Source organism: Erythrolamprus reginae, chromosome 1, assembly GCF_031021105.1.
Source record: "Erythrolamprus reginae isolate rEryReg1 chromosome 1, rEryReg1.hap1, whole genome shotgun sequence".
Lineage (NCBI taxonomy): Eukaryota > Metazoa > Chordata > Lepidosauria > Squamata > Dipsadidae > Erythrolamprus > Erythrolamprus reginae.
This window is the reverse complement of record NC_091950.1, coordinates 149,126,714-149,149,215: the sequence shown is the minus strand read 5'-3', so window position 1 is coordinate 149,149,215 and position 22,502 is coordinate 149,126,714. Positions and strand designations below refer to the sequence as shown.

Here is a 22,502-nt window from a genome sequence, read left to right as displayed (position 1 = left end):
TGGTGACTGGTTCATATAACAATTGCAGTGTCCATGTGATCAATTTTTGCAATCTTCTGACAAGCAAAACCAAGGGGGAATCCAGATGCACTTAACAGTCATGTTACTAAGTTAACAAATGCAATGATTCACTTAACTGTGGCAAGAAAAGCCATAAAATGGGGCAAAATTCACTTCACAAAAGTTTCACTTAGCAACATACATTTCGGGCTCAGTTGTGGTCGTAATTTGAGGACTACCTGTAATAGCTTTCCAGCATTGACCTAGGATTCACTGCTCACACTGACAAAAGTAGAATATGTACAAACTGAGATTCTTGATAAGTTGACTAGGGAAAAAAAACATCTTTCACCCAAAATTCAAATCTTTAAACTTTTTTTTTTATTAAAAAGACTACATTTCATTTTTTAAATATTTAGCCATAGAATAAACACTGCTACACAATTTAGAGCCTTTCACCTTTCCCGGGCAATGATCATTAGCTATTTCCCAGCCCTTCATTCGGAGCCTCTTACCCTGGAGCAGCAGGGCATTGCTGCCACCAAAGGAAAGGGAGAAAGCATAAAGAACCAGAGAGAAATATCAACACAATACATGCCTTCTCTGCATCAGAAAGAAAATGTTGTGGCTTTTTCATTGGAGAGGGGTGGAAAAACTGTTGCCAGGGCACAACACACACACAGGGTGGGCAGGCTTTACACTCGGTGCCACAACGCTGCCTGTTTCCAAAGTGCAGACAGTAAGAAGAAGCTGTTACTCACAGGTCACCCCACTCCACTCCTTTTGAGGGAGGGGCGGGCAATACAGGAACAGAAAAGGAGCCAGCTCTGGGCAACAAAAGAGTTAGGCTAGCAGACATTAACAAATCCATGACTTTTTACCAGAAGTCTGAATGGGAGAAAGAAGGCAGCAAGTACAGTTATCTTCCTAGCAGATGCCAAACGGGGAAGAGGTTGGGAGGCGGAGGCAGGAATTGCAGAGGTGTGTGGATTTCCTCAAGATGCTTTTACTGCACCTTAGTCCAGGAATTTAGAAGCACAGCTCAAGGGCAGAGTCCTATGGAAACAGATCTGGTAACAGATCTGGAGCCTGCACCTGTAAATCTAAGTTGCATCTTCATCCTAGCCCACCAACAGCTGGGTGACTGACATACTCTGTATTTTGAATACTTTACACAATGGGAGGACCACCAAAACTCATAACGCTGGCGTTGTTGGTTGGTGGGTTTTTTTGCACTATGACTTTTGTCCCTCGGAGAACAAGAAACAATACCAAGACTGACAATTCATGGGGAAAGTGGCTGAAACGGGCAGAGGTGAGGGAATGAATCAAGAGCCATTCCATTAAGAAGGCCACTGCTAAACAGTTGTAGCTTTGGGGTAACTCTGCTACTTTAGAGTAAAAATATTGATATTGTGTTTCCTGTAACAGTCCACAAGCCATCCCACTTTTTGGGAGGGAGGGGAGACCATCTTGCCCAGTGCTTTCTCCTGTAAATAGAAATGCACACACTGTTCTAATTAGCAAAAATATTACAATTGAAATGCTTGGTCTTTTTAAAAGCGAAGGGAGTTGATAGGCAAAATGAGGATCCTTCCTCCCCTTGGACACTAGGATTCTTTCCAGTGTCTCCCAGTGTCTTTTCTAGCTGCTCTGCTGTCCTCCCTGAGTCAAGGCTAAGGGCATTAGAAGAATGCATTCCGAGCAGGATGTTTTAGGGCAGGGTTGACGCCGACGAGCAAAAAATATTTGTAAAGTGCAGCAGAAAAGGGAAAGAGGAAGGCTTTCAGATTCTACAACTAAATTTGAGTTCTTCCCAAGTGAATTTTTAAAAATTCCAGACAACTAGCTATGTAGTTCAGAATAAATAAAATCAGGTTATGCCTTCCTGGAAACCACTGGGCATAGTGTATATTCACCTTACGTATGGAAGAAAATAGGCTGAAGGTTTAAAATATTTGAGTAGGACTGGTTCTTGGAACTGCACCTGCTTTCTGTGCAAGGTAGCCAAGTCCAAATTGCCTTCATTTTCCCAAAAAAATGCTCTACATGGTATTACTACATGAAAACATACCCCAAGTTTCTGTCAAAAAAACCCCAAACAAACCCTCCCAAATCTATTTCTCTAAGAATGTTTTCCCTTCCTGTTCAATTAACTGACCAATGTTCCCTTTTAAATTATTTACACCCTCTCTGCTGAATAAAACTCCTTTATTTCCTACTGAATATATGGGGTTGAGCAGTAATGGCAGAACTATCTAGCAGAAAATATGTGCGAAATTTAAAAAAAAATTGCGAAACAGACTACGACAAAAAAATTGCAGCAGCAGACGAAGACTGCATCATCACTAAGAAGCATGGGCAGAAACACAGGCCAGATGGAGAGGCCAATACTAGGAGGAGGACAACAAGTTTCGATTCCAGACATAACACTGCAAATATGGGTGCTTTGCTTGGACTTTGCCACGTGTCTATCTGTCCTTCAGTTCGGCCTGAACTTCTCTATGCGTCTGTTTGTCCTTTCTGGCAGCTACAGAAACAGGAGACTGAACAGTGAGATCAGGGTGATGGTTCTTTAGGAGGTTGAGAAGGAGTTCCTGGGGCTTCTGTTTCTCCAGAAAGGCCCAGCTCTGTATCCATTTGCTCCAGCTCCTTCTGGTCAAGCAGCTCAAAATCATCCACTTCCTCTTCCTCCTCGTCTTTTCCAGGCAGAGGTGTCGTCCCCGCCTCCTCATTCTCAGACAGCTGTGCCTGGAAAATGAGTCTCTCTTCCGGCTCAGTAGGCAAGAACTCAGAGAAGCAAGGCCCTTCCGTGTCCTCTGAGGAGTGGAGCAGAGCTGACAGGGTGTTCTGCACAACTGTGCTGATAGCCGTAGTGACAATTTCTTGACTCAACGTATCGATGTGTAGCCCCAGGCCTTGTGCACAGGTAGCTTGGGATTCCGGGACTCCTCCCACCGTTGCCTGCCCATTCCCATTGAAGTGAGTATTTACAAAATGCAGGGGTGAGGCCAGGCACAGAATGGAGGTGTCCGAATTCAAGGCGGCAGCTACCGCTGCTGCTGCCGCCGCTGCCTCTTCCTCTTCAGCAGAGCTTAGCTGTTGTGCACTTTGAATGGGAATCCCAAAATTGTCCTCTTCGTTGGATGGTCCCAAGTCTTTGGAATGAAACTCTTCCACAGAAGGGAATTCTGCTAAATCCTTGGAGAAGGATTCTTCAGGCTCACTGGGGAGGCTCTGCTGGTCCAGGTCTAAAAAAAGCAGATAGGCAGATAGTAAGCACGTAATTTTCAGCACTCCAGAGATTCCTGCTCTGAATCTTTAATGAGGCTGCGAAATCAACTATGGGTTTCACTCTTATTTACTATACAAAGTTTTGAAGACGTTTGCCTGGCTTTTATTCTTTTCCCCCCACTTCTGAGTGGCATTACAATGTTTTGGCATCTTCTACACCTGAAGTTGTGTAAGCCAAGAACTGTACTGCTAGCTCAATCTAAAAGTCACAATCCAAACAGGGACGCTTTCTTTATTGTATCTTGTTATAAGAATAAAGTGCCATTGGTAAATACGCATGATAAAATTTCAATCAGTTTATAAAGAACTGCTATTTCCCAGCCTGCCTTGCTTTGACACTTAAACTTACTTTGACAAGATTCAGAAATTTACTTTTGGAAATGCAAAGCTCTATACTATGACTGGCCAATATAATTGCCAGTCATAGTATAGAGCTTTGCATTTCCAAAAGTCAATTTCTGAATCTTGTCAAAGTAAGTTTAAATGTCAAAGCAAGGGTAGCCTGGGAAATAGCAAGCTCCAATGAGCTTCGCGAAAATCGAGGCTGACAAACTGCTGGGGGAGGGGGGTGTTTGGACCAGAAATGTTCTGAAGGGATGGTGAAGAAGGAGATACATCTTGGATGACCTAGAGGAGCAAACAAGTTCCTCTATTGGTCAGAGACAGCTCTTCAGACCAGCAGCAGAGGCGGTGGCCATATTCGAAAGACTGCTACAAAGCTGAGCAACCAAATTAAGTTTATGTGCAAGTCAGGAGTGGTGTTTGGACAAAGTGCTGAAACCAGGTGAGAGCATAAGCAACTCACAGGTAAAAGGGAATTTTTAATGTGAAATTTAAAAGAATTTCCCAAGCTGAAATAGCGACTAATTGGTATTTGGAAACTGCACAGAGGAAAGAAAGTGAAAACTAAATTATTAAAGCCCAAGAAGATTATTTGTACTTTGGTTATCATTTCAATTGAAGAAATATAAAATAACAGAAAGGAGAAATTTGCAAGAAAGTCTTTTTTTGTGTATGTGTGGATTTAAAGTTTTTTGGGTGTGTGTGTGTGACAGCTTTGACAACTAACAGGTCTGAGTATATTGTGGATTGGAGAGTGCCATCTATTGGAGAGAAGAAAATATTGCAACAAATTTGTTGATTGTGAGAGAGAAAGTGCAACTGTCTGACCTTGACTGTAAGAAGATAATGTAGAAAGTCTGAGAACTTTTAAGGAGTGTTTGTCTTGTCTAAACTGCTTGGCTTTGTTTTTCAACAGCTGTGGAAGATAATAAATTTTAGAATTGGACCAGATTAGACTATTATTTGAATTACACAAAATAAAAATTGAAAATAAAAAGAGATTATATGGACTTTAAGTTTTAAGTTAGTGTGATACAATATAAAAAGCTTAAATTGGCAATAAGGAGATTTGGATGTACAGTGATACCTCATCTTAAGAACCCCTCGTCATACAAACTTTTCGAGATACGAACCCGGGGTTTAAGATTTTTTTGCCTCTTCTTCTGAACTATTTTCACCTTATGAACCCGCTGCCACTGCTGGGATGCCCCGCCTCCGGACTTCCGTTGCCAGGCAAAGGCTCCCCTCATTGGGAACCCCACCTCCGAACCTTCCATTGCCAGTGAAGCGCCCATTTTTGTGCTGCTGGGATTCCCCTGAAGCTCCCCTCCATGGGAAACCCCACCTCCGGACTTCCACGTTTTTGCGATGCTGCAGGGGAATCCCAGCAGGGGAATCCCAGCATCGCAAAAACGGGCGCTTCGCTGGCAACGGAAGACCGGAGGTGGGGTTTCCCAGTGAGGGAAGCCTCAGCGAAATCACAGCATCGCAATAACACCGAAGTCCTTGAAACTGGACCTCCAGACTTCTGTTGCCAGCGAAGAGCCCGTTTTTGCGATGCTGGGATTCCCCTGCAGCAGCGCAAAAACACAGAAGTCCAGAGGTGGGGTTTTCCATGGAGGGGAGCCACAGGGGAATCCCAGCAGCACAAAAACAGGCGCTTCAGCAGGCATAAGGTGAATTTTGGGCTTGCACACATTAATTGCTTTTCCATTGATTCCTATGGGAAACATTGTTTCATCTTATGAACTTTTCACCTTACAAAACTCGTCAGAAATTTTGTTGGAATATACAGAGTAAGAAATAGGAGAAGCGGTAGTAAAAGAGAATATAAATGAGAAACAAGAAAATAACACTGGAGAAGAAGGGATTGAAAGCAAAAAACAACTTGATTATTTTACTGGCATTTACAGTGGCTAGAAAAGAGCTGAGGGGAATATCCCTCAAAATAGAATAAATCAAAGGGTAAAATGGGTAATAGTGGGAAGAGATCAGAGAAAATTGGGGGGAGAACCACACAAATAATAAATTCAAGAGAGAAAAAAACTCAGGAGAAAAGATATAAAAGATATAAAAATGTTAAAAGAAAAAGAAGTTAAGGGAATGGAATAAAAGAGAAAACTAATAAGAAGTGGAATTTTTGAAAGACTAAAGGAAAATGGCTAAAGAGGGGAAGGCTAGTGGAAAGAAAGAAAGAAAATAAGGTTCATATTAGTAGATTTAGGGAAACTGTATTAATACTATGAATGGTGAATAGTTAATTAAGTGAAAAGTTTAGGGTAAAACAGATCAGTAGTAATTTAGATATATGATAATGTATGTTACTTATGGCAAAATAGATTAGCAGAAAAAGCATGATGGGAAATTTGATATATTTTTAATTGTGGACAGTTAATTAAATTAAAGGGTTTCTGGGTAAGATTTGAAGATCATGTATATTGATTATAGCAAAATAGAATAGTAGATGGAATGTGAAAGGGTCATTTGTTGTATTTTCTAAGACAACTTAAATACTGAGATATAGTGGGAAAGAAAATATGAGAAATGTATGTAGTATTAACTGATAATATTGTAAGGGATTAGGAATTTAGGGCAATTAGTAATATTATGTATGTTTCAAGAAGAAAATAAGTTAAGATAAAGAAACATGTAAAGAGAATATTTTTGGTTCACATTGAAATAGATATAAATCACACTAATAGAAACATAGAAACATAGAAGACTGATGGCAGAAAAAGACCTCATGGTCCATCTAGTCTGCCCTTTTACTATTTCCTGTATTTTATCTTGCAATGGATATATGTTTATCCCAGGCATGTTTAAATTCAGTTACTGTGGATTTCCCAACCACGTCTGCTGGAAGTTTGTTCCAAGGATCTACTACTCTTTCAGTAAAATAATATTTTCTCAAGTTGCCTTTGATCTTTCCCCCATTTATTTATTTATTTATTTATTTTTATTTATTTTTATTTATTTATTTAAGTAAATAAATAAATAAATAAGTAAGTAAGTTGGAAAAATAAAAAAAACTTTTTACTTTAAAAAAAGCAGGTTTAATTCCAAACTTGAGTTTGATCCACACTCCACTACAGACAATGAATGGAAATCTAATATTATAATATATTATGCCTGCTTTGGATGGATCTATAAGGAATAAAATTCCCCATTGAAATGCCTTCCTTCTTTTCAGGTCTGAAATGGCAAACAAAAACCTCTTCTACAACTCTTCTCAGGAAGAGTTAAAGGATAGGCTATGATCTAGGCTGGTGTGGTTGCTGTAGGTGATCATCTTGGGTGCCATTTTGTTAAAAGGGTGGAGGTGAAGAAAAAAGAAGGCAAAGGTGATGAAAAGCAATTCAAGAAGGCAAAGAAATTTTGTTTATAATTCTGTAATGTAACCAGCTTATTTTTGTAGCATCAGTAACAAAGATAGGGGAATTACTAATTACTTCTAAATTAATTGAACAGTTAGAAAATTAACATGGAAAAGACACTGCAATCTACATGTACTTTGAAGCGAGGAACATTCAGAATTATGTGGTTCTTTGCAGTTCTTGCTTCATTTTTCTCATTAATTCTTAGTTCTGCCACAAAACAATACAGAATTTGTATTGTATCATTCAACAACTCCAAGCCGAAATATGAAACTTGGCATGAGGAGAAGGAATATACCACCTTCAGACACGTCTGTCAGTTGTGGTGTTGTAGCTCTGGAGACCGTGAATCCTCCACTTTCTAGGATAGAAGCCTCCTCATCAGAGAGTTCAGAATCTGTGATTGCTAATGCCAGAGCTGTCTTCTTCACATCTACCTGCAATAGAGATAACATTAAGATGGTATTGCAAGGCTGGATTTGCTCAGCTAAAATCTCAAGAGAGAATTCATCTTGAATGCCAACCCAGCCATTTCCCCATCAGTTCAATGCTTATCCTAGATGGTGCATACACCTCCAACAAATTATGACGAATACGATAAGTGAAACTACAAGTCCAAATAGCATGGTAGCAAAGATATCCATATGGATTGCTATAATGCTCCTTCTGACTGTTTAACGAACTGCCACATTGGGAAAAGTAGTTCATAATTTAAAAATTAAGAGGATCTTAATATCTATGAACCTAAAAAGAAGGTTTGCAAACAGTAACACTGATAGAATTTATATTATTACCTTAAAAAATACAAAGAATCTGCTACTTCTAGTCTGCCAGCCTTAAGAATCTTAAGAAAGAGATTGGTCTGAACTTTATATATCATCTTCTCTTTCATTGGAGGTTATGACATGATTATTGTTCAAAAAATAAATAAAAATGTGTTGAAATATTGTTTTTTAAAAACAAAATATTTTATTCCTGAGTTGAGGGACACATGAATATACTTATACATGAACATAAGATTTTTTTTAAAAAACCTTTCTTAAAATTTATTTACCCGTGCTGGGCTTTAAGTATTTAATACAATAATGGCCAAAATTGTGGAAATCTTGGGGGTATAGTGTGTTTCTGAGATCACCACTTTTTTTTTGAGTAGTACCATAAAATTATATATCCTCTGTTCAGGTAACATGGGTTTTAGCCCAGTTTAGTCTTTTCAACCTTTGAGAGATAAAAAGTAGCTTTTTTCATGGAATTCTAGATTTTAGGCCAAATTCCTGTAGTCTGCATCGAACAGTCCTTGCACTCAACTTCACATCGAATTGCGCCATTTCATCTTGTATACATCCAGATAATTTTCTTCTGTCATGTAGGCACAGTCTCTTAATTCTTCTATCATCATTTGCTGTTGTGCACCTTTTTCTGCCTTTACCAGTGTGGTTTTATAGTGACTGAGTTTCCTTATATCTCTTCAAAAACTTAGAAATGCCACCTTTGGTTAAGTTTCCACCTATTTTTCTTCTAATTGTTCACTTAATAATACTATTTTATATCGCTTTCTGGGCAACCATTTGTTTTGCAAGCTCACTAAATGAAAGAACACAAAAAACCCTTGATAGCGATCACCTAACACACTGACAAATATCCTCCTCTCAGCTTCAATACATGACATCAATAACTGAATCCTACTGTGATCTGACTGGTTCATTGCCAAAACAAGATGTCACCTAATTGGCTCTTTAAACACTCGTGCTCATTGGCTACAGTCAGATGAAGGAAAGCTACCTGATACCAACCTAAGCAAATTGTGCTTCCTTTTTCTGGTTACTTGGCTATAACTGTTCATAGAATACTAATAATTGAACAAACATCGTTGTATTACATTCTTGATTAAATTAATTTTCCATTGATATATAATTTTATGGCACTATGTACTCCAAACAAACGTAGTGTTATTAGCCAGCAAACCTCAAAAATACACTTTTTCCAAAAGGTTTCCATGATTTTGGCCACTACTGTACAAGAGAACGCTACTTCCAGTGGAGTAGACTTATCTAAGTGAATGTGGCTTTTGAGATTAAAAAAGATTCTGTCCTGCCATTACTTTGCCTCTACACAAATCATGAGAAAACTAAAGATGCTCTAAACAAAAAGCAACCATTCTTAAAGAACTCAAAGGCCCACAGGGCAGAAGCATTCAATGGTGCAAACCAAATGATTGTCCTCACCACCACCACCACCCATGTGAAGTTCAGCTCATAACTGAAGTTCAGTTACTGTGTCTCCTGATTGTTTATCAGTGTCAGGTTTCCAGCCTCCCTCTTCTTTCGCCCGATCATGCCCTTTGCTTCTTCCCTCTCGCCCTTACCACTGGAGAGTAGCCAGACAGTTCTGCTTCACTCTCACTTTCTGTTTCTGCCATTGGTTCATTGCCAGCTTCTGGCTCAATCTTTCCTTGACGCTCTGTAGAGTAAAACAAAATAAATATTGGCCATGGCTTCTGTGAGTTAGTCCTGCAGAAAAAGGGTCAAGAAAATACTGTTTTATTTATTTGATTTTTATTTATTTATTCGATTTTTATGCCGCCCTTCTCCTTAGACTCAGGGCGGCTTACAACATGTTAGCAATAGCACTTTTTAACAGAGCCAGCATATTGCCCCCACAATCCGGGTCCTCATTTTACCCACCTCGGAAGGATGGAAGGCTGAGTCAACCTTGAGCCGGTGATGAGATTTGAACCGCTGACCTTCAGATCTACAGTCAGCTTCAGTGGCCTGCAGTACAGCACTCTACCTACTGCGCCACCCCGGCTCTCTTTATAAAAAGTGTTGGGTTTATTTATTTATTTAATTTATTTAATCTAATTTAAATGACGCCCAACTCCCGAAGGACTCTGGGCGGCTTACAACAGGGTGTTGCTTCTTTGCACTTGTCCCAATTTGCACACTGAAGTCCATACATTTTCTAACAGGATTTCTGGACCCTGTTCCCACTGGAGAAATCAGTCAGTCCAGCCTTTTTTTTTTAGTACTTTTGGACCTGTATTATAAGTAGTAAGCAGCAGTTGTCTTACTTTTTTTTTCGTGTTTAAGATGCAAAGTCTCCACCTTCATACTGTAGTCCAGTTTCATTAGGACGGGCTCCAAACGGGTATACATCCTTTGAATGAGTTCATGGTAAACTACCAGTGGCCACAGCAGAATACTAAGTACTGGAAATATGGATAAAACTCAGAAATGTGTTAAAAGCTTATATATATTCTCTGATGCTAAGGCAATTAATGTCTTCTCTAGGACCATCAATTTGCCAGTCCCTCTCACTGCTTCTTATGTTCAGTAATTCTCCCTTTGCCTGACATAGTACCAAAATTGTACAAATTCAGCACTCAATCTCTGCAGCTCAAGAGTGTCAAACTCAAGGCCTGGGTGCCAGATCTGGCCCGCAGGGTACATACATCTGGCCATAGCAGCAATGGAAGAGCCTACAATGCTTCTGCCAGTGAAAACAGAGCAGAGGGTTGCAGGAGGCCATGGCAGCCAAAAATGGAGGCCGGGAGCCTGTTTTCGCTGGCAGGGCAGACAGGCCATCACAGGTGCCCTAGACACGAGTGACATCGAGCTGGCCATGTCCCCCGTCCCTCCGAGGTTAAACAAAACCCTGATAAGGCCCTCAATGACATTGAGTTTGACACCCCTGCTGTCGCTGAAGACCATAAGATCAGGATCAATGTTGTTAATAATATAAACAGGAAAAAAACCCCTTAGATTCCAGATTTGAAATTGAATAAACTGCAAGAATAACTTTGGCAGGCGGTTGCATTAGCTTCCCACAGACTAAAAACATGATTGCCCTTATCCCCAAGATGTATTTTCTCATGAAACTGGCAGAGGAAATAGATATCGCCATTTGAAAGCTCTACTACTAGCTTTAGAGAGAGATTTGCATAATACCATTTGAAAATTTTGCTGTATTTTCTTTTAAATTAGTTTCCTGAAAATGCCCGTGCATGCCTAAAAGGTGCCTAGAAGCTTGCAATATTTGTTAGTAAAATTGTGTCTTTAGTTTTAAAAGCGATTCAAAAGATTAAACATACTCACAGGCAATGTAGGAAATCATGATACCTGGAACATAGTGTCCTACAATTGCTAGAATCAAGCATCCTGAGCAGATTCTGGCACAGAACTGGGCAAACAGAAGTAAGACAAAAATAATGTTTAGAAAAAATAAACACTCTCAGAATAGCTAGTATACATAGCCTTCTTTATAACAGACTTACAGTGCCTCACAGGGGTCTTCCATTCTATAATATTGCTTTCAATCATCTACAAATCTGTTTTATGTACTCTTAAGACTGATCTTCATAAGAACAGCTAGCTAATATTTAGCTTCTGAACAGAAAGTAGAAAAAAATCAAGAAGAGCAAGCTACATGCTTGAAATATATTGGTCACTGTCCTTCTTGTATATACTAATTAAGATGCTTTTTGCTTCCCTAGGACAAGTCATAATTAATCTACAGAGAAGGCTGCCTCAAAAGAAGTAATATGCAAAATAACCACAAATGCACAAAAGTTATTAATCCCTAAATTAATAAGTATAATAGTAAAAAACAGGAAATACTTAGAAATTATATTATGAACAAAAATTCTATAAAAGTCTTTAAGAACAGCTGTTAGCAACAAGTTGATGCAAATAATGTTCTGACTGGTCCAGTTTATTTAAAAAAACTGAGATGCTATTTTAAAGCATAACATTACTTGTAATTTATGCCTACATTCCTCTCCTTTTTTCCTAGGGCCAGGTATGTTTTCTGAACAATCATTTCACGCTGCTATCCAACTATACAGTATCTTCTGGATTAGAAAACACAACAAAAGGAAACACAAAGATGCCTTTTTGTACAAAAATACCAAATACAGATCCACTGAAAAGATGCTTCTCCAAGGACAATTGTTGGGAAATAACTTGTGTTACCTGTATTTTGACTGAAGTGATGTAATAAAACCTCTATAACAGGTTTTCTTTTGTTTCCACATACATTGAGCTGCTTAAAACACTGTTCCTATACCAAGATGACCATGTCCAAATATTGATTTTAACATCCATGCAGAAAAATGTCTAAGCATGAATCAGTTCCTGGAGACAATGCATTTTAATGCTTTCTTCTGAAGGCAAACATTGGACAACTTTCCCTAGTACAACAGCAAGTATGCTTTGGCTTCTTACATGAAAGGCACTGTTGATTCCATACTTACCTTGGCAGGGTTTTGCTTTTTATATTGCAGAAGTTCCTGCAGGTATAGCCTAAAGGTAATCCAGCTCTCAGCCAAGCAACGACAGAGTTCTGAAATACTGAGCAGGTGAGGTTGTGCTCCTGTCATCTCGTGGTCACTGGAATAAAAACTACCTATTAGTAAACGAAGCCTTCAAAATGACCCTCAATACGGTATTTAATACAATAATTTCCACAAGAAGATACTCAGGCTAACCAAGGTCTAATTAAAAACACCACACTTTGTTTGAAAGTGCTTGGCTTTTAAACCAATACAGTATAGGAATATTTACAGAAGGGACATACACCTAGATCAGGGATAGGCAAAGTTGGCTCTTCTATGACATGTGGAAGTCCAACTCCCAGAATTCCTGAGCTAGCATGATTTGCTCAGGAATTTTGGGAGATGAAGTTCACAAGTCATAGAAGAGCCAACTTTGTCTACCCCTGACCTAGATGAACAATTTTTGAGGTTTCAAAATATGATCTGTAACCTGATCTGACATGATAAAATAATAATTAAATGTTTGTATTTTGGTTCCTAATCTTACAAAATAAGATCAAATAAATAGATTAAAGAATATATTCTAGAAGGGACTTTTCAAATAATATCACAAATCAAAATACTGAGCTACATGAAGTAAAATTTATATGCCGCCCCGAGTTTGCGGAGAGGGGCGGCATATAAATCCAATAAACCTAAACCTAAACCTAAAATGGCAGAGAAGAGCAAGGAAAAATAACAGAAGTAAACAGCATGCCTACCTGTCTCCCCCAGGTTCTTCTATCGGTTGTACTGCAGGATTTAAAAAAAAGGGGGGGGAAGAGTGTTAAAGAATTAACTGAGAAATGAAACATAGAAGTTCAGATTTTATAAGCATGTAGTTGTTTCATTCTTCAACAATTGGTCTTTAGCATCATTCATTATACACAAAACTGCAATAATCTGCAAATTGAAGTTGAACAGCTATGGATGAATAAATCAATGGTTGTTCCAATAATATTAGGAGCCCTTGGAGCAATATCCAAAGGGCTGTGAAGTTACATGGAAAATTTGAACTTACTAGACCTGAATATCCTGACTTTGCAAAAAAAAACCCACCCTACTCAGAACTCCCCTACATACTCAGATGTTATTTTAACAGCCCTTAGCTCCTTGGTTAGGACTTGAACTATTGTACCAGTCTCAGACTGTGAATCGAACTGAAGATGAACAACAGCAGCAGCAGCAGCAACAACAACAACAACAACAATAATAATAATAATAGTATTTTCAATTGAGACTTTGCAATTTCCCAAATAACATAGCTCCTTGGTTAGGACTTGAACTTATTTCCGCCGTGATCGACAGAAGACACGTGGGTCGCCAGACAGCTGAGAGTCCTGGCGGCAGCGAAATCAGGAGCAGCAAAATCGGCGGTGGCATCGGAGGAGCAGCTGCCGACGCTGACCAGCCCAAACTGTCGGCCCCCTTTGCTGCTGCAGGCAGGTAGCCACCCATCCATCGGGCTGTCTTCTGCCTCCAGATCCGGAGGCACGCCCATGGCCACCGAGGGCTTCTCCCCAAGTGGTGCCGGCGCCGAAAAAAGATGGGTCCGGCGAGGGGGCTGAGCCTTGGCCGCCACTGCCCAGATTGCACCTCCTGCCCCCGCGGCGGCCAACAGAAGACACGTGGGCCGCCAAACACCTGAGGGGCCCCGCGGCAGCGAAATCGGCGGCAGCAAAATTGGCGGCAGCGGGGGCAGTAAGGCTCTTCAAGTGGAGCGTACCAACGCTCCAAGAATTAAAGGGAAAGGATCAGAATATAAGGCACCCCCCGAAAATAAGACGTGGCACAACTTTTGGAGCAAAAATTAATATAGGACAGTGTCTTATTTTCAGGGAAATACGGTAAGAACAGCTTATTTGAAACAATGGGAAACAATCTTATGAAGTCTGTGAACCAGATTTAGCAAACAGTCCTAACACAGGCACCCAATAATCACAGTCACTGTGCTCGTATGAAAAACTGAGTCTATTCTATCACATGAAAAACCACTGTTGACTCAGCAGCTTATTACAATGGGTATTTACTACATCTGTGAATATTCTGAATACTGTGCTGCCTGCAAGAGTGGAAGCTAGTCATCGTGTGATGGAGCACTATGACTGGCTTTCATCAGTCTATTTTGCTCTTCCTAGAAGATTAAAAGGCCTGTGCAGCCTTAATTAACCCTTTCATTCATAATTGCACCCATTCGTGCATAAGTGCACCAGCGTGCACATGCCACAAGCAGAAAGTAGAGCCATATTGGTGGGCATGTGAGCTTAGGTCAGGCATGCTTTTAGGTCTTCTGAGCCCTCTGGGAGTTGTGAAACAGCCTGTTTTTAGCCTCCAGGGGGAGTGGGGAAGGCCCGGTTTTTGCTCTCCCCAAGCTCCAAAACCTTTCTAGAAACCTGGGCAGGGCGAAAACAGCCTTCCCCACCCACCCACTCCCCCGGAGGTCCTCTGGAGACCAGAAACATTCTGTTTGCTGACTTCCGATTGCACAGGAAGTTCTGTTTTTTGCTGTCCCCAGGTTTCAAAGCCTTTCTAGGAGCCTGGAGAGAGTGAAAATGGCTTCCCCCCCCCCGAGCCCCCCCCCCCCCCCCCGAGGCCAGAAAGTCCATTTCAAGTTGAAAAACAGGCCATTTCTAACCTCTGGAGGGCCTCCGGGAGGGGTGGGGAAGGCCATTTTCACTCTCCCCAGGCTCCTAGAAAGGCTTTGAAAACAGGCGTGCCATTGTGTGGCGGGAGTGGGAGGAGGTCATGCGTGCATGTGGAGGGCGTATGGAATTATGGGTATGGGCATGCATGTGCATGACCCCCCCCCATACTACCCCCATTTGGCACGCGAACCAAAAAAGCGTCACACATGTGCGCAATCACGCGAACCGGTAGTAAAGGGTTTTAGGACCCATTACTGGACTACAGCTAAATCATACTCTCTCCATGAAACTCCTAATCATCTAACCATAACTCTTTTTAAGAATCAACAATTAATCGCCAATGCCATATCTCTTTTGGAATTTCAACTACACCAGGATTTTATCATACCGTGTTTCCCTGAAAAATAGGAAACAACAGAATTAGAATCAAAAGTAATGGACTATATTTGCAAAAGTCTTAATTTCTACTGCATTTACCATGTTCACTTACCTGAGAAATCCAATAAAAATTGGGGCTTCCATCTCTCCAACAGCAGAATACCAATAAAACCAGTACTAAGGAGGAACAGGGGACGTAACGAAGTGGAGGAAAACAACCTGGAAAGTCACAAAAGACAGGCCTTACAAAAAGTATTGGTAAAAATATAACAAAAGATTCCATTTATCCTGACTCAATTGTATTATCAGTTATTAATTACTTTCCTTTTCTTCTTGACCACAGTGAATTTCAAGGGAGCAGTAGCTTCCTCAACTTGTTGCAACGCCTTGGTCTCTTCAGCCTTGAAAAATGGCGTTTAAGGGGTGATTTGATCGAAGTGTATAAAATCATGCATGGGATAGAAAAGGTGGATAGGGAAAAATTATTTTCTCTATCACACAATACTAGGACAAGGGGCACTCCCTAAGGCTCATAGGTAAGAAATCAAGGACAAATCAAGGGAAATATTTCTTCACCCAGAGGGTCGTTGGTTTATGGAATTCACTTCCAGAAGAGGTCGTGACAGCTGTCAGCCTTGGTAGCTTCAAGGCAGGATTAGACAGATTCATGGATGCCAAGTGTATTGGGGGTTATTGAAATGGATGTCCATGTGCCGCCTCTATGTTGGTTGAGGCAGGCAGAATTCCCTTGAGTACCATTTGTTGGGGGTCAAGGGAAAGGGAGGGTTTTGCCTTCTCTTTCTGCTCAAGATCCCCATGGACAATTGGTGGGCTACTGTGTGACACAGAATGCTGCACTCGATGGACTTTGGCCTGATTCACCATGGCTTTTCTTATGTTCTTATTTAAGATTTGGGGTGGGTGGGGGGGGTTTGTAGAATTAATGGAATTTCTCATACAATTTCTGATCCTTCTCCAATCATTATAGGTTGATAAACTTTTCTGTCCAAAGGTCATCCTGGTTGTCTGACCAACGTTTGGGGTAGCAAGAAACCGGCAGTCTATTGCCAGTTGGTCATCTGGTCAGCAGAAAAACAGGTAGAGTTCTTCATGACTCAGCTCAGTTTCTGTGGCTTATAAGAGACCAGCATATTGCCTGCTCCTGGCCTAAGGCTCAGTAATGGCAACAGTGCTAAGGTCCAATCTTTCTTTACCCACATTGATTTTTTTTCAGAATGCTCTTGTCACAAGCACAAATAGATTGCTAAATACCAATAAAGGAGAATATTTGTAACTTGAAATGAGGGGTTCTTGGTGCTGTCTGAGGTTGCTTGTTTCCTGACTGACATTTCATTACCCTAGCTAGTAGCATCAGTAACATCATCAGTGCTAATCTTGACTAAATATCCCAAAGGTGCTTTCTCCCACCCACCCACTCCCAAACAGGCAATTGGACTTTCTGGTTTTCATTGAGTAGTTGGAACTGTGTTTTCTACAGGATGTTTTCTGCCCTGTGTCCCTTCACTGTTGAACACAGGTGCAGGCTGATGGGGATGAGTTTGTGCTGTCTGCATCTCAAGTTGAAGCACCAATGGTTTTTGTAGTCTGTAATTTTTTCTGGAAATCCATTCATACTCCCGCAAGATACAAAGGGTGTTCATCCCAAAGCGCTAACTAACTAACTAACTAACAAAGCATAACTAAACGTCTATGGAGATTCTCAGTCATCCAGATCATGGTTGTCCCAAAGATGCTTCCCCCCCCAAGAGGCACCAGAAAGTCCAATTGCCTCTTGGGGAAATAAAGCACCTTTGGGATAACCATGATCTGGATGACTGAGAATCTCCATAGGCATATTGTTAAATAGATTGCTCTTCAAGTTCTCTCACAAAGTGCAGGCAGCTGTCTCATTTTCTGCTACATGGTTAAGGATGAGACAAGACAGAGAGATGTGCAATTCCCAGAAATAAGTATTCAAGTGTTGCCAAGTTCTACATTTGCAGATACTTGAACATATATTTTGGGAAAGAAATGTAAGACCAATCAAGAACATTGACAGGAGCAGAAAAGGTTTAAGTGCGCAGTAAATGCAGTCATGATCAAAAATTATATAACAGCAGCAATTATATTAATTTTTAACAAATCAACTTTTCTATACATGAGAATAACTCCAATTACTTTCTACTGTTTTATCAGTATCAGGTATCTTTTTAATAGAACAACATCTATATTTCATCTTAATAATCCTGGAAAATTTGTTTTCTCATTAGAAAAGAAAATTGGGGGGAAAAATCAGAGTCAAAAGCAAATCAGAGTCACTTTAAGTCTAAGATAGATATCCCAGTTACTCAGGTTTTTTAAAAAAATTGCATTTATACATATATTTCAATTTTTATTAGATTATTATTACTATTCCCTAGAATATGAGTGTACATCATGGGAACATATATTCTGAAAAATTGTGTTAAATTACAAGAACCTACACATTTATAATGATTATGCAAACATTACCTAGGAATCTGAACTATTTTAATCCTAACATGACTGCCTTCTAAAAAGGTAATAATGACTATTTTTCTGGTAAAGCCACATAAATTCTACCATTGTCACAGAGCAAGGGTGTCAAACTGGCAGCCCACAGGCCAGATTAGTCACATGCAGGCCACACCACTCCAGCTCCGCGAAGGGGAAAAATATCCTGAAACTTCATGTGACAGTGACGTGATGCTGCATGTTTGACAACCCTGTAATATGAAGTATCTAAAATGTTACTATACAGAATAACAACAAAATTCTCTGGCTATTTTTAATTTAGGTCTTCATAGCATCAACCACTCGAACTACAATTCCAATCCCTGCATGGCTCGAATTCATGAATATGCTTTGCTGAGAGTCAGCTCATTGTCTCTAAGAGTAAACAGGATGTTTTGTTTTGTTTTTCCAGCAGTTGCTGGATTCTGCCATTCAGCTTTGTTAAATGTTGCTGTCTCTGCAGAAGTCACACAACTAGAAAGGAAGGAATGTGCTAGCATAACAATTCTCAGCCATTATAGGCTTGACAAAATCTCAACTGGCAGCGGGTAAGCTAAAGCTTCTTGGGCTTACAATTTAGTACATGCTGCCAGGAGTGACTAAGCAATCAGTTCCAAGATGCATACTACAAACCATGTGGATCACATGCAGTGAATTCACAATCCAATGAGAAACACTCCCGGGCAAACCTCCAGTTATCTGTAACTGCTAGTAACAGCCCTTTTTTATCACAAGTCAATTCTAGAACTTTTGGCAATACTTACAAATAGAAAAAAAATCAATTTACCGACTGAAAATGAAGAACCAAAATTACTTAAAGCCACAGATAACAAATATTAAATTCTGCATGTTGAACTATGATTGTACTCTGTTAGATCAACCTGCAAATAATTCTGGAACAAATAACCCAATGCATAATCTTCTTAGGTTCATAGTACTTTTTTTACTTTGTGCTTCTACAGGAAGTAAGATTAGTGGTATTTACCTGAACAAGAACAGCACAGGATTGTTTTGTATGGCATCACTCAGTGGCACTCCCTAATTTCAATTGCTAAAAATCAGAGCCTGGCATTTATATTGGTGTCTCAGGGCAAAGATTTCAAGCTGTCTCGTGAGCTACCACAAGGCGGAGTAGATAATACTTATTTAGAGTTTAGACAAATAAAATATCAGACGTTTCATCAGGTAGGTGAGTCATTAATTTTGAGATGCAATTCCTCTTTGAACTATACTTTTAACCCAAGGCACTGTACTGAATCTCTATATACATATTCATGTCTCTCTATATACAGGCAATTAAAAACAGTGTCAAGCCTAATTTTGTTTAAAACCGAAATATTTGAGATTTACAATTTGTATCACTCTGTACTTTCAAGACTCTTATATCACTGATACATCTCGCAAAATAATTTTTACACCATTCTATCCACAACTATACACATTTTTATCACTGATACACTGAAATCACATTCTTTTAGACTTATCTAGCTATTCCCTGTATGAGGGGATTCATTACAGTACGGCAGAAAATGCTTAGATATAAATAAGAATATGCATGCTTTCTGTTTCACTGCTTAGAAAAATAATTCCAACATGCTAGAAAATATTTCTTTTGGAAATTGGAAAAAAGTGGTGTGTAATTATGTTGTTGGAATCAATATATTGCAACAGCCAAACATTATGGGGTATATAAAAGAAATCTACAAGCTTCCAGAATGTAAAATCAAGAATACAGGTATCAAATAACACAAAAGGTCTGCCTGTGCAGTGTGATTTAATATTTATAACAATATCATGCCATCTTTCTCACTGCTCATACATTAGGAAAAAAATCTACTCTAACTAAACTGCAATTTGTAGCTCAGATCACCCCAATCAATAAACTAAATGAGGCATTGAGAGAAATATCTTGATAGCAGGCAGAGGCTGCTCCTGCAGACATACCCTTTCAAGAAAAAGTAATTTACATTAGTTAAAACTTCAGATTCATTTATTTCAATCAATCTATGTCACCATTCCCTCACCAGCCTCTTGACAATAAACAAAATTTATTATTTTATTTTTGCATATCACATTATCAAATTATCCCTATTTCAACAGTCATGATATTGTGCTGCAGAATTCAGGAATATACAATTTACAATCTGCATTAGAAAATACGTTTCTAAGTACTGCACTTGATCTGACAGAAACCTGGATACCAGCCTGTATTGTACTATCTAGCACTGGCCACATCCATACTGTTGAGTTTAATTTACCACACAAAGTTGTGAGAATTTGGGATAGCTCCCACTCCTACCTCTCTAGGACCCGTTTTTCTAACTGAAGACTATGGAATCTTTAATTTAGCCCTAAATTCATCATCTAATAGTTCCCACATACACCCATCTAACACAATATAGACCAAAATCTCTAATTTCCCCCAACTCTTTTCCAAGACATCCAAAATAATATGGATTGCTGATTGGTAAGATTAATGGGAATCACTCAGTGGGAAATCATTCTTTTTTTAAAAGAAATTGTTGTTAATTCCATATTCACACATATATTACTGCATAACATACAAACAGTTCTATAACATATATCTTTCTAGTCAATCTCTATTCTATTCAACATCTTTGTCACATTGATAAAATTATCAGTCTATATTCGTGTTTCTCTTTTTCACTCCCTTGCTACTCTCTCCATCTCTTCCATCTACCTTCTATACCCTCTCTCCGCCCTCCCTCCCTCCCTCCTTCCTCTCTCCACTGTGGGAAATCATTCTTAAGGAAGTTATCCGTGTGAAGAACACCCATATATGCTTTTAGCTTGCTGTAATTTAACCTGAGTCAAAGGAGCAACCAAATCCAACTTTCAATTTATTCTGGAACCTAATTTGGTAAACCAGTGGTTTTTTCCTCCAGATGTTTTTTTGTTTCTTTATTTTATGTACACTGAGAACAGATATACCAATGACTAATTCCTTGCGTGTGCAATCACACTTGGCCAGTAAAGAATTCTATTCTATTCTATGAGCCTTGAAGGGAAAAAAATTGGGGGGGGGGGACTACAAGATCTAAAGCCAGCGTTAAGATCCGAGATCTCACACAGCCCTTTGAAAAGCAAAGACTTATGCGGTGATTTATGGCTATCGTTAGGCATTGTTTCCATCGCCAAGAATGAACCCCTTTCTCAGCCTGTGCAAGTATTTCGGCCTCCAGTGCCCGCTATTGTTAACCCTCTTCCAGCAGCCTCCGTAGCCAAAATCAGGGTCAGCGAGTCCAGGAGGAAAAAACCCTTCTTGGCACCACTTCTCCGGCTCCGCTCGCCTTCCCTATCCGGGCCCTGCCCCGTGCGAGCCGCGCTCTTGCTTGGCGCCGCCGCCCCTCCGCTCACCACAAAGCAGCTCCGAGCGCGACAGCCCCGGCCAGGCTTTGCGGCGGCCTCTCCCAAACCAAGAGCCGCTGCACGCCCGTCACGGTGGCTTCCCAGCCCCTCAGAAGCCGCCTCAGCCGGACGGCGAGAGCCAACACCTCCTGCTCTTCCTCTTCCTCGGCTTCTGCCGTGCCGGGCCCGGCCACCGTCACCGCCTCCCTTTCCTCTGTGACTGGCGCGCTCGGGCCTCCGCTCGCCATCGCTTCAAAGCCAGCGATGAGCAAAGAGGCAAGGAAGGAGCGCCCAGGTCCTCCTGACAGCCGCCACCGGAAGTTGTAGCCGCAGCAGCCGCGGCGACGGCAACAACAACGCACGGATGCCAACTTGATGGTAAAGTCAGTCACGTGAATCACGGCCCCTTCGGCACGTGAAGGAAGATCCCCATCCCCCTCCCCTCACACACACACACGCTCGCGCAATGCTAAAGGTTCGGCTTTCGAAAGTAACGGCTTGGAGCGACAGTTCGAATTTGCTACTCGTTTTTCTTCGGACAGTTATTTCTGTCTCTGTCAGAGAGGAAGCGACGGCTTTTGGGAAGAACCCGGGCAAGCTTCAGAAGCCGGGTTAATGAAATCACAAGCAGCAGTTACTCCAAGAAGCTTCATAGTGTTCAAATTCATTTCCATGGAAACTTTAAAAAAAAAACATGGTTATATTTGTTATCTGTCACAGGCTGCTGACAACCCGCTTGTGTGAACGGCACATAAATAATAAAACCAACCAGCTAATAAAACGTGATATTTATTTTTATTTATTTGTTTTGTCAAGTACCTATTGGTATACAAAGATATAACAATATTTATATACATGATGCTAGTAAAAGAGAAACATTAGGAAAGGGGACAGAAGGCACTCTGAGGTACTTATGCACACCCCTTACCTACAATCTATATTAAAATGGCAACAAAGCAAGCTGAAACTTGAGGCATTTAGTGTGGCATGGCAGACTGTTAATGTCTATGGAAATTCTCAACCCTGAATTTCCATAGACATCGTTATTGTAACAGTCACGATTGTCCCTAAGGTGCTTTTTCAAGAGGCAACTGGTCTTTCTGGGGGGGTTTTCCTTTGAAAACATCCGACAAAGAAAAACCAGAAAGTCCAGTTGCTTGTTGAAAAAACACCTTTGGGGCAATGGCGATGAATATACTGTTAAAAGAAGACCAGGTTAGGGACAGATCATCGTGGACAACATTACATATTCAATTT

The 22,502-nt window shown here is 40.3% G+C and overlaps 1 protein-coding gene across 1 annotated transcript; it reads right to left on the bottom strand.

Annotated features, from left to right (window-relative positions):
• Nucleotides 1-358: 358 nt before the first annotated feature.
• On the bottom strand, nucleotides 359-21,585 carry RETREG2 (reticulophagy regulator family member 2). The gene is made up of 9 exons (XM_070729240.1): nucleotides 21,255-21,585; nucleotides 15,457-15,563; nucleotides 13,044-13,074; nucleotides 12,262-12,397; nucleotides 11,105-11,189; nucleotides 10,081-10,218; nucleotides 9,376-9,470; nucleotides 7,312-7,447; nucleotides 359-3,251 (listed from the first exon to the last, which is right to left on the bottom strand). The coding sequence occupies exons 1-9, from the start codon at nucleotides 21,491-21,493 to the stop codon at nucleotides 2,560-2,562; spliced, it is 1,659 nt and encodes a 552-aa protein (XP_070585341.1). The 5' UTR covers nucleotides 21,494-21,585; the 3' UTR covers nucleotides 359-2,559.
• Nucleotides 21,586-22,502: the final 917 nt, after the last annotated feature.